The sequence below is a fragment of the Echinops telfairi genome, unplaced genomic scaffold, assembly GCF_000313985.2.
Source record: "Echinops telfairi isolate 266 unplaced genomic scaffold, ASM31398v2 ScPeMD7_11;HRSCAF=52, whole genome shotgun sequence".
In the NCBI taxonomy this organism is placed as follows: Eukaryota; Metazoa; Chordata; class Mammalia; order Afrosoricida; family Tenrecidae; genus Echinops; species Echinops telfairi.
In genome coordinates, this window is record NW_022103908.1 from 35,016,701 (window position 1) to 35,029,767 (window position 13,067).

The 13,067-nt window shown below is 42.1% G+C and overlaps 1 protein-coding gene across 1 annotated transcript in view; it reads right to left on the reverse strand.

Moving 5' to 3' along the window:
• VWA8 (von Willebrand factor A domain containing 8) overlaps positions 1-13,067 on the reverse strand; it is a 426,636-nt gene that overhangs the window by 336,014 nt on the left and 77,555 nt on the right. The window contains exon 9 of the mRNA XM_045287091.1: positions 1,878-2,011. Coding sequence (XP_045143026.1) covers positions 1,878-2,011 — 134 coding nt within the window. The remainder of the gene's footprint in view (positions 1-1,877; positions 2,012-13,067) is intronic.

A 13,067-nucleotide genomic window follows, 5' to 3' on the forward strand; every position in this document is an offset into this window, starting at 1 on the left:
TCCAAGATGTATACACATACTTGCACACTCTTCTGACACACAGTGGATATAATCAGTGTTCATTTAAATGAATGAATAAATATAGTAACATGCATAAATATTAACACAAGGCAAAACCAAACAAAGTCTATCATGAAAAGAGATCTGGAAAATAGCAATAATAACTATATAACATTATGAATATATTTAATGCCACTAAATTGCAAATTCTCCAAAACTCTAAAACTCACAGCCATTGAGTAGATCCCAACTCCTAGTGAGCCTATAGTACAGGGGAAAACCGACCCAGTGGGTTTTTGAGAGTATAACGCGTTACTGGTAGAAAGCCTTGTTGTTCTCCAGAGGGGTGGCTGGTGGGTTAGAACTATTGCCCTTCATAGCCACACAACACATAATATCATGACTGTTTTATCACTATTAGCAACTCAACAAAAATGAAGGGAAAAAGTCTATTTCGTGTAGCTGAGAAAGATTTTTTTTTTTAAAGACGGTTCCCTAAGAGTTAAAATATGTCTGAAAACACGGTTTCTTATCCAGGGCCCATCATCTACAAGGCTTTCATTAAGCAGGACACAACTTATTTCCCCAGAGGATGACTGCTTTTTGGATGAAAGGTTTTCTGTTTCTGTCAGATTTTTTTAGCTTAATGCACACTTGACCATGGAAACATAAGTACAAATTGAAAGAAAAAGATGTATAGATGTGGCACTTTAGAGCTAACGAAAACTTTTAAGGTGATTGAGATGCAGGGAATTAATTAAAATGGCCCCTCTAGCCAGAGTCCTCCATTTTGTGACGTATTGTAAACCATGCCCTCTATACTGTGGTTACAGGCCACGCTAAAACAAGAACTACATCCTGGTTTTACAGCGTGCCCTTAGGAGACAAGCCATCAGCTACTTGTTTAATGGGGAGAAGCAGAACGCTGGGGTCACCAAACTGGCCTAGGCCAGACCCCGCCTACCCATGATGAGCAGGTCCTCTACCTAACTTTTTGACGTCACAAGGCAAAAACTACATCTCCATCAAAGACCTGTATATCAGGAAGGTACCATCCTTGTGACCTTCGCTTCCCACGTGAGCATGTGCAGAAGACTAGCGCTGTGTCACCGGTGACAAACACCAATGAGATGGCAGGTACCACACAAAAGACTGCTGACCCACAGCTTGTGGGGCCATCTTGATGTGAATCCCAGCACGCTCCTTTGCCTGGCTAAGTGAGACCACTTTTCGCTTTCAGATGTTTTGTGTCTTTGTAGTTGCACTGAAGGAGCCCTACTGGTGTAGTGGTACGCCTTGAGCGGAAACTCTTGAGGTCAATAGTTCAAAACCACCAGTAACTCCTCAAGAGAAAGACGAGGCTTTCTACTCCCATACAGAGGTATAGTCTCAGAACCTGCAGGGGCAGTTCTTCCCTGTGTGTTTGGGTTACCAGGAGTTTGCTCTCTTGCATCAGGCATGCCTCTGCCTGTCTTTTGGTTTGGGGGAATTGAGCCCAGCTTTGCCTCACCTGATTCACCAGTTTCCACAGCCTTGGGAGTCAACAGTATTAATTTGGTGTGCATGAGGGAGATCCTCCAGACACAGGTATTAACTTTGAATTTGGGACTTGCCAACCTCCTTAAGAATTTATCAATTCTGTGAGACATTGACGGGAATTTTGGCACCCTGGAACATGAGGGAATAGTCTAAGGGGAGAAGTGGTGATTGATACCAGGGATAATGGAATGGTATAGATTTGGGACAAGTCAAACACTTGGGATACCCCATTGAATCCAGTCTTATCTTTCAAAAGAAATTACTTTTGCAGGGATCATTTTAAAAATGAGGTCATCAAAATTGGGCACATTGTAGGAAGTAAAAACCTGTGATTCATTACCTGAATGGTCACCTCTTTTTCTGCAATCCGAATAGTCACAGATGCCCAGGGGGCATGATTCTTAGTTATCCTCTCCACTCTTAAGATTTCTTTAGGAAGGGTAGAGCTTCTTGAATCCTGGAGTTCAAAGCGCTGTGAATTATAAGAATATCAAGGGATCAGTTATCAGGCATCAAAAAACAAAAAATCATATCAGTGTGTGCTCACGTCCATGATATGATTGCTGAAGACAAATAGGTGCATAAGCAAATGTGGTGAAGAAAGCTGATGGTGCCCGGCTATCAAAAGATAAAGGGTCTGGGGTCTTAAAGGCTTGAAGGTAAACAAGCAGCCATGGAGCTCAGAAGCAACAAAGCCCACATGGAAGAAGCACACCGGCCTGTGCCATCACAAGGTGTCGAAGGGATCAGGTATAAGGCATCATCAGAACAAAAAATCTTACCATAATGAATGATGGGGGGAGTGTGGAGTGGAGACCCAAAGCCCATTAGTAGGCCACTGGAGATCCCCTTGCAGAGGGGTCTCGGGGAGGAGATGAGCCAGACAGTGTGCGAGGTAGCAATGATGAAAAATACAACTTTTCTCCAGTTCCTAAATGCTCCCTTTGCCCCCAACTATCATGATACGAATTCTACCTTGCAAGTCTGACTAGACCAGAGGATGTACACTGGTACAGATAGGAACTGGAAACACAGGGAATCCAGGGCGGATGATCCCTTCAGGACCAGTGGTGTGAGTGGCAATACTGGGAGCATAGAGGGAGAGTGGGTTGGAAAGGGGGAACCGATTACAAGGATCTACATGTGGCCTCCTCCCTGGGGGACAGACAACAGAAAAGTGGGTGAAGGGAGATGTCCGACAGGGCGAGATATGACAAAATAATAATTTATAAACTATCAAGGGCTCATGAGGGAGCCGGGGAGCGGGGAGGGAGGGGAAAATGAGGGCCTGATGCTGGGGTCTTAAGTGGAGAGGAAATGTTTTGAGAAAGATGAGGGCAATGAATGTACAAATGTGCTTTACACAACTGATGTATGTATGGATTGTGGTAAGAGTTGTATGAGCCCCTAATAAAACGATTAAGAAAAAAAAAGGATGGTGAGATTCTTGAAAACAGGATAGTAAAATAATGTCTATGTCGGTTAATTTCTTGAACCACCTAATGACCATATGTTGCCTGTAATTCCAGAAATCAGAACTTCCTGGACACCATTCTGCAGTTTACCTGTGGAACCTGTGGTTAGCTTCACTGATTAAACCATCAGTGTTTCACAGCGTTTAGCAAACAGACTTCTGCAGTTCTCAGTATTTGCCAAATTGGATTTAAAAGACGAAGACCATTGATAACTTTTCAAAGTGAGCCAACTATCAATGTTCTGAAACTGACTACACCCTTCACACCAGCCAGTTACATCAAATAGAAATACGATTGGAATATTAATTAAATCCCAGACCCCCCTCCTAATAGCACCATGTTTAATAGGAAAAGCTTAATTTTTTTTTTCATATTAAATAGGTAGAAATTATGTCCCTCCCTGTAAAAAATCCACATTGTGAAATATTTTCATAATAGCAAGAGTTGAACCTCAATGAAAGAAATGATCCTCATTTTTTAAACAAAAGCATAATGCCACAAAGCATTTTCTTTGGGGGGAAAAGGTCTTGAACCTCAACATTCTAAAACATAACCTGGCAGAAGTCTTCATTGTGGTGCCAGAAGTACTGAAGACAAATCCAATGTAAAAATGTCTATTTGTTTTATAAAAAAATGTTTCTTTGTGCAACCATAAGAAATTTAAAATTGTACCCTTTATACAATGCATGCATGCAAATCCCCATAGTATCACACAATTTGGTAGTAACCACTTCCATATGGCAGACAAATAGCCATAGACCCCTTAATATCAAGGCGGAGGGACAGGCTAGAATATGCTCAGTAAAAGAACTCAAGTTGTAATGTGCATTATCACTTGATGGCACAGGATACTTGTAGTTCTTCTTAGGTACTCACAGCAAGCCAAAATCTTCTCAAAACCAAACAATAATTTAGCTTAACTGGTAAAGAATATGCACCGTGAACCTTGTGCTTTTTAAAGAGCTATCTGTAAGGGATCAAACTTACAACAGCAATGCGAAAGGGTAGGTAGATCATGAACTTAGGGGGCAAAACGGGAGTTCACGTGAATGGGAGGGATAACCTGAAAAATAGAGATAGGAATGGTTGTACAATTCGAAAAATGTACCCAATGTCCATGAACTATATATGGAGCAAGTGTTGAACTGCTCTGTTTTTTTTTTTAATCGGTATGCCATAACTTCCCATTTTCTCTCTCCAGTCTAGGTCTCCCCCTGAACTCTTGAATTGTGTATGCAACCACCATCTCAACCCTTCTACTTCGATATCTGATGAGCATCTCATACTAAACATGTCCAATACCGTCCCAATGTCCCCCCTTTTACACCATATTTCACTTCATCATTTCAGCTGCTCACTCCAAACACCTTGAAATCATGCTCAACTCTTCTATGAAATCTTCTATGCTCTTCTATGCAATCACACTCGATTGCACATTCAATCCTTCAGCAAAGCCTACTGACTCGAATTTTAAAATAGCACAAGTCTTATCACAGCTGGTTCAGGGCAGCTCTCAATGAGATCACTACAGCAATCTCCCAGCTGGTTTTCCTCCTTCTCCTCCACAGTCTGTTCTCTGCTTAGCAAGCAGAGTGAGCCTGTTACCAATGTTCAGCCACGTAAGGCACTCCTCTTCTCAAACCTTCGAATGTCTCTCCATCTCCCTGAAAGCAGAAGCCTCTCAATGGCCTACAGAGTCCGGCATCATCTGGGCTCCCCTATCTTTTCACTTCATCTCCTACTAATCCTTCCCTCCTTCCTCGTCACAATCATTTACTGTTCCTGAGATATGCCCGGCGCGGTCCGGTCTCAGAACTTTCGCTGGGGTCTTCCATCAGTGGGAGATGTTTTCCTCCCCAGGACGCACTCTTCCTCCTTCAGGTCTTAACTCAAATGTCATCATCTCAGTGAGGGCATCTCTTTCTCACTGGGCCTCCTAGATGCCTTATTTATGTACTTATTTTATAGAAGATTGGTTGGCTGACTGTTCTACTTTGCTCACTGCTGTATCTTCAGCACAAGGACAGCCCATATCTATCCCTTCAGCACGGGGCCTGGCTCGGTGAATGGATGGAAGGGTGAGTGGAAGGAGAGAATTGTCTTTCTCAGATGAATAGTTCGCAAACTCTTCACTCAACAAGATCTCTTTGCAGCACCTGAAACTACTGCTATTGCTTTCTTCTGAAAAGTCTCTTCCAACGTGCTGTGAACATCCTTTGCTGGTGCTTTGCTGCTTTCCTTCCGAAGCTCTGCCTAATCAGAAGGTTCTTTCCTCACTTGTCCACTCCTTTCAATGTTAGTGCTTTCGAGGCTCAGGCTGCAGTTTTCCTTCTAATGGCACATGCTCCTGTGGGGAGTCCCTTGTTCATCCCCATGAATTCAATGAACAGCAGGCATTAATGACACCCAAGCATTTGTCTTTAATATCAAAATAGCTACAGATGCATACTTTTCAAGTCTGTGAGGCAAACGCACACGATATCTAACATTCAGAAAGACCACACTATGTCAATTTATCTAGTTCCCAGCACAAATGTGATTCTCTTACCAAGTTCTCATTTAGTGAATGATATCTCAATTTACTCCATTTTCATCAACTCAGATTAAGGAACATTCTGGACTTCATACTTTCTCCCATAGCTTCCTATCTTCCCCGATATTATATCCATTAATAAGGCCTATTATTTTCTCAAGTCCATTCATTGCCTTTGTTCAATGCCTACTCTACTTCAGGTCTTTACTGATAGTCACCAGTTTGCCATCATGATGCTATAAAAACAAACCACAAACCCCTTACCATCGAGTCAATTTCAACTCAGAGCAACTACACAGAGAAGACGAGAACTGCCCCCTAGGGGTTCAAGGCCGCAAATCTTTACAGGAGAAGTGGGCCACACCCTTCTCCCACTGAGTGGTCCCTAGGCTCAAACAGATGCATTTCTGGTTAGCAGCCAACCAATGAAGCACTGCACCTCCTGGGCTTCCGTTCATTATGTTACACTGCTATAACATATATTCATTACATATGTTACACTGCCATAAAGTCATTCCATCGAAGTAGATATTTATTTGCATGAGAACAGATTGGACTCATCTCTGTATGCCCAGATTTCTGCAAGCACATAATCATCTGCTACATTGAGCTCAACTGATGCATGGTGAAGCGAAATGAAGACACTGACACAAGAGCCTTCCGAGTGTCTTAGCAAAGACTATACATAGTTCAGCTTGCTTTATCAATGGATAAGCAGAGACACAATTCTTTCTAAATCCCCAAGGGAATTTATGAATTTAGTCATTGTTATGATAGAGGCCCACCTAAGTCAGTGTGAAAGCAAGACATGGCCCTAAAACTCCAGGTGTCCTTGATACTAGATTTTGGTAAAGCATACCTTTCTGAGATATGTACCAGAGTTGGAATGAGAGTATTTTCTTTACGGCATTCTTAACTAAAAGCTAGAAGTGATCATATAACACATGTTTTAGAGGATGAGCATCATTTAATGAGCACTAATTGGGGAAAGAACATCATTCTACTTTTTATAGCTTGTTAAAAAAGGGGGAGTCCTGTATTTTAGCCAACAATATTTTACTTTTTTAATTAAATACTTTTATTGAGAGCTCTTTACAACACCTATCACAATCCATACAATCATCCATTGTGTCAAGCACATTTGTACATATGCTACCATCATCATTTTCAAAGCATTTTCTTTCTACTTGAGCCTTTTATATCAGCTCCTCATTTTCCCCCCTCCCTCCCCGCTCCTGCTTCCTTTATGAACCCTTCATAAAGTTTAGATTATTATTTTCATATATTAGATCATCTTCTGTCGCTCTTCACCCACTTTTCTGTTATTCATCCCCCTGGAAGGGGGTTTTATGTTGATCCTTGTGATCAATTCCCCTTCTCCCCCCCACCTTCCCCTTATCCTCCTTAGAATACTAAATAGATGACACAGTTTGCCCAGAACAATCACCAAAGAAACAGAACAATCAGTAAATATGTCGGTCCATTCTTAGAGAGAATGAACGATCAAACATGTTTGTATCCATTTGTAAAGTTCTTAAGAAAAAAGTAAGTTTTTGGTTTTTTTAAAAAAAAATTTTTATTACGCTAAAATAGATTTACCCCAACCTGACTGTCTACAAAGAGTCTAGAAAAGAACAAATATTATGCTTCAGCCCTTTACACAGTTAAGGCAAGGGACAATATCTGCCTTTTGCTTCTCTTAACTAATACAAATCCCCTTTTTGTTTTTTTAAAAATAGATCCTGAAACTACTTGAGATACTTTCTGTTGTTATATGGTCTCTCAGTCATTTTTGTGTTTCCTTTCATTAGGAAGTGAAAGTTAAGGTCAAACAAAACCAAGCAATACGAGCTACATTCTTTAGAAAATGAAACACTTCACAGGTATTCCATAACTTCACAGAATCTGTATGACTAGTTTTAAAATTTGAGACCAGAAATATATTAATCAAAGTGGCTTTCTTGAAAAATACACAGACACTTGGTACCTAGATGTTGAATATCTTCTCTCATAATTATGTCATTAAAACCGGGGCTTTAATCCAACTCAGCCCAGTTCAGTCATGACCGATGAAGTAACATCAGAAAAGAGCCAAATGTTTAAAAAGTGAGTGAATCAGGATGCTAATTGGAATAGGGAAAACTACAGATTAAACCCAACAGAAATTTACTCTTTGCCATCCCCATCACCCCAACTCCCCCCCCCCCCACCCCCAACACACACCAGGAGGTAACACAAAGGGAGCATAACAGAGCAGCATGGGGAGCAAAGCAACAAAATCTCCGAGGAACTCTGAAACAGACTTCAGACTCGCGGGGCAGGGCTTGGCACTGCATCAGACCCAGTCAGAAACACTCATAAGGGTCAGCAGACAGACCGGGAACAATTCATAGGCATTTTTTCCCTCTTCCTTTTATTTTTCCTTTTTAATGTTTATCTATAAAGATAGGCAGGAAAAACAACCCCAAGGAGAGAAAAATGGAACCGATGATTCCAGGGGACAGGTGTGAGGAGGAGGTAGAGGAAAAGGTGGGGGGGAGTCAACAAACCCAGGGACAAGGGAACAAGAGATCTAAAATCAAAGCACAGAGAGCCGAATGAAGATCAAATACAATAGTGGGGCAGGAGGAAAGTAAAAGGAAATAGAGAAAAGAACTAGGAAGCAAAAGACTTATAGAGGTATAAACACAGACATGTACATATGTAAATATATTAATATATAATTATATTTAGGGATATCTATGAACACAATATTTATAGGTTAAGTATTAAGGTAGCAGACAGACATTGGGCCTCAAGTCCTCCCTCAATGCAAGAACACTTTGTTTTAATAACCTAGCATTCTGTGATGCTCACCTTTCCAACAATCACTGAAGTCAAAATGGGTGCATAAGCTAATGTGGTGAAGAAAGCTGATGGTGACTGGCTATTAGAAGATATAGCGTCTGGGGTCTTAAAGGCTTGAAGTTAAACAAGCGGCCATCTAGCAGGGAAGCAACAAAGCCCACATGGAAGAAGCACACCAACCAGTGTGATCATGTGGTATTGATGGGATAGGGTGTGAGGCATAAGAAAACCCAAAACAAACAACCTGTTCAATGCAAACAAGGAGGGCTGCAATGGAGACCCGAAGCCTATCTGTAGACAATTTGACATCCCCTCACAGAAGGGTCACAAGGAAAGAATGAGACAGCCAGGGTGCAGTACAGAACACACAGTGCAGAACACACAACACTGCTCTAGTTCAGCGGTTCTCAACCTGTGGGTCACGACCCCTTTGAGGGTCAAACAACCCTTTCAGAGGGGTCACCCGATTCATAACAGTAGCAAAATTACAGTTATGAAGTAGCAACAAAAATAATTTTATGGCTAAGGGGGGTCATCACAACATGAACTGCATTAAAGGGTCACAGCATTAGGAAGGTTGAGAACCACTGCTCTAGTTCTTTAATGCTTCCTCCCCCCGCTCCCCCCAATATCATGACCCTAATTCTACCTTACAAATCCGGCTAAACCAGAGCATGTACACTGGTACAGATAAAAGCTCTCAACACAAAGAATCCAGGACAGAGAAACCCCTCAGGAACAGTAATGGGAGTAGAGATACCATGAGGGTAGGTGAAAGGTGGGGGGAAATGGGGAACCGGCTTATAATGATTGACATATTAAACACTCCACCACCACCCCACCCCTGTGAGGGATGAACAACATTAGCATGAGCAAAGGGAGACAGCGGGCAATATAAAGTATTAAAATAATAATAATAATTTATAATTTATCAGGGGTCCTCGAGGCTGGAAGGGTGGAGAGGGAGGGGGGAAAAAGAGGAGCTGATACCAAGGGCTCAAACAAAAAGAAAATATTTTTAAATGATGGCAACACATGTACAAATACGCTTGATACAATTGATGTATGAATTGCTATAAGAGCTGTAAGAGCCCCAGTAAAATGGTTTATAAGATTTAAAAAACAGAGAGAAACCCTTGAAAACAAGAAGAGCATGTGCATTGCAGCAGGCAAATCTCTTGATGAGCTGAGTCAAGATAAAAGGTACCCAGTTCAAAGATGGCGCCACGCTGAATGGACGTTGCTCTCACTGTCCTGGCACGATCCAGGGCCATGCACCAGGCTCCTGAGTCTACTATTCTAAGGCTGTGACCTGTAATCTTTCCCATTCTAGTTAGCATTCCAGATCACCCCAATTTTGAAACTTGGGGTTTGTAGCAGTTACATAATCGGTCAACTTACAAAGAGGTGAAGTAGAGCCTACCAATCAGGTCACAACTTGATGTCCTCATTTGGAGGCACAAAGGGCATAAATAGCTCACTGGAGGTGGGACACACTCACTCCCTGGGAGACATTCCTGTTGACAAGACACATGGAGCTACGCTGATGGCAGCCAGAGCCTTGGAGCTGGAGAAGACACGTGGAGACCCACACTAGCACTGAGATGCTTTCACCACCACTGGACCCACAAGACTTTCTACCCACTGGCCTGTGATCTTTCTGCATTCAGTATTTGTATGGCTGCGTGAGTCTAAAGAGGAATGTATGGACTAGTATCGACACATGGGGTAATATTGGATTTATGGACTTGATCTGGACTGAGCAGGGATGTTCTCTCAATGTACAATTGCTGTTTGATATAAAGTTCTCTCTTACACACACATGAGTGTCTCCCTGGATTTGTTCTCTAGTCAACCCTGACTAACACAGGATCTGTGTGGTTTTGCTTCATCGCACGTGATGAAGCCAGTTGGAAGTGGTTTAGAGCCCTGATAAACACTTGACCTTGCTTCATTTCTATCCCAGCTTCCCTAGCAGCTTTCCCTCCCGGAATAGCTGCCCTTGTTCCCAGAAGTCTGCAGGGCACTGAGAGAGCTCATGGGGAATCACAGCCTCTTATCTTAAACACCAGGGACTCTACTTCCATTGTAATTTAGCTCAGACGTTGATTAAATTTAAAAATGAGTTCTAGTTCTACTTTTTGCAGCACCTGGAATAACTACATGTACTACATAATCAGAAAATGTTAGTTTCTGACTCCTAGAACCTATGAATTAAGTTCTCTATTTCTCATTTCAAATGGCTCTTCACTACCCTTCAATATCCTTCCTCCTTCACCCCTTCTCGTCTCTAATTCCCCTTCACACATGCATTCCCTGTACCCTTCGCTCTCTCACACACACAGAGCAGACCTCTTCCTTGTCTTCTAGCAGAGGCGGGTGTGCACTGGCCCAGCTCTGCTTCTGCTCTGTGCTGCTCTTTCCCTCCTTTGCCCCTTCCTTGACCACTGTTTCCCCCTTCTCCTTTTCTGCCCCTCACCACACTTCTCAGCACACACTCATATGAGGAACTGCCGCTGCTGTTTTTATTATTACCACCACCAAATCAAGGAAAACAATATTTCTTTGGATTCTTGGCCTCGTCAATCTGAAACAAACCAAAAAACCCCACTGAGGTAATGACCATGCTCCACTCCTCTGAGTTCTTCTCCTCCTGCCTGTGCAGAGGGTGCTTCTGAACTAGCAGCCAAAGGCTCTGTGCACGCTCTGAGTCAGGGAGAAACAAAGGCTTTTCGTATGCTTTGGGCTGCAGAATCCAGGACTACAGAAAATGAAGACACTGTTCATACATGACAAGAATTCGGGGCTTACATCAGGCCTACTACTTAGAAATAAATCTGCACTTTGGGCAAAGGCAAAACTACAAAGGGGAAAAATAAATAAATAAGCTGCTTCTCATTAAAAAGGAATTAATTTGAATGAGTAAATAAATCTCTCCTAAGGGTCATCACTTTTAAATATTCAGGGTCCTTGGCCCTTGGAAAATTCAGTGGTTAATTATATAATTAGGAAATTATGTCACACATATCTCAAAACCGTGCCCCATGTGTTATGTCACTTATGACAAAAAGAGAGATTCATTAGTTTAAATGCTACTACTAGATTTATCTATTAAATGCCTGTTCTTCAAGTTAGTAATTTAATTTATAGACAGGTAAAAGTCAGTGTTATGTTAAATAGCTACATTTAAATTTGAAATAATTTTTTAATGTACAGGAAAGCTTCAAGGCACCTTAGTATAAAGAACAATTATTTCTTCTTCACACAGATTCCCCAATCGTTAGCATTGTGCCTCATTCACTCCTTTCCCCCTACCCTCACTTGTGTGCCTGTCTGATCACACACACACACACACACACACACTTATTACTCTTTATTTTCTGAACTATTTGAAAGCAAGCTGGACACATATTCCAGCATCTCTAACCATTCCTGTTACCTATTTCCCCCCAAATAGTACTATAGCCAACATATTTGTTAAGTCTCCAAGAAATCAAGGTTGGTATAGTACTACTGGATAAGCCACATATTTTTTCAAGTTTTGCCAATTTGCCAAGAACATCACCATTTCCTGTTTCGTCTAGAACCCAATCCAGGAACATACAGTACATTTAACTGACGAATCTCTTCCATGTCCCTCAACCTGTGCGGGTGCTCAGCTTTCCCATCTTCCTTGACATTGAGAGTTCTAAAGAACGCAGGCCTTTCACTTGGGGGGTACCCCTCGGTCGAGGTCCACACGCTCATCCTCGCAGCCACACTGACACCTGGACTGTGAGCCCGGGCATCCTCCACAGGAGGCAGAGCCTTCCTAGGTGCACACTCAGTGTGGATTTGTCCCGGTCAAGTTGGTGTTTACCATGAAAACACCACTGTCTTGGTTTCCACCAAATGAATATTTTGTAGGAGACATTCTGAGATTATGCCAACTTCCTGTTCCTCATAAACCCCGTCTTAGCATCCTTTGGTGACTCCCACCCAAATGAACCACCATAGCGATGGTTGCCGAGCAGTGGTTTCACGCGTTCGCTCTGTCTTTCTCTTTTACACTGATGAGCAGGCATTCGACACGGAGGAAGTGTGTATTCACTTACACGCCGGCTCTTCTTTCATTTACAGTGTTGTCATTTTGACGTGTGCAAACAAGCCATTTGTTGAAAATTTCCTTACTTTCTGGTATAACAAGAGATCCCAGATTCGTTCTGGGACTTCCCTGTCTCAAACTCTGAGCTCACGCTTTTCCCAAAGAATTGTTTTTATTTTTGCAAAGAATCTTAATTCCTTTCAAGGGAGCCTGGTATTTAGAAACCAAACTCTATCCAAGTACTTGCTACTATCATTGCTTCTGAGTGTCATTGTTTTCAGGCACTTTTAGCTAGGAAATACATACATATACACATGCTCATGTGCACCGACACTATGTGTATCTGCTATGCATGTTGAAGAAGACGTGAGTTCATAACGTCTCCAATTCCAACCCAACATTTTAGGGTTCTTTCCTGCTTTCCCTTCTTCAATATTCATGAAACCTTTTTCCAACAGTGAGAAACACAGCCCCCATTAACCTCATTATATACAATGGTTTCCTGTATGAGTTAGTTAATTGTGCCAGCCTGGCCGATAATCACATGTGGGTCTGGTTGAAAGGCGGAGGGATAAATGGGTGGTGAAGC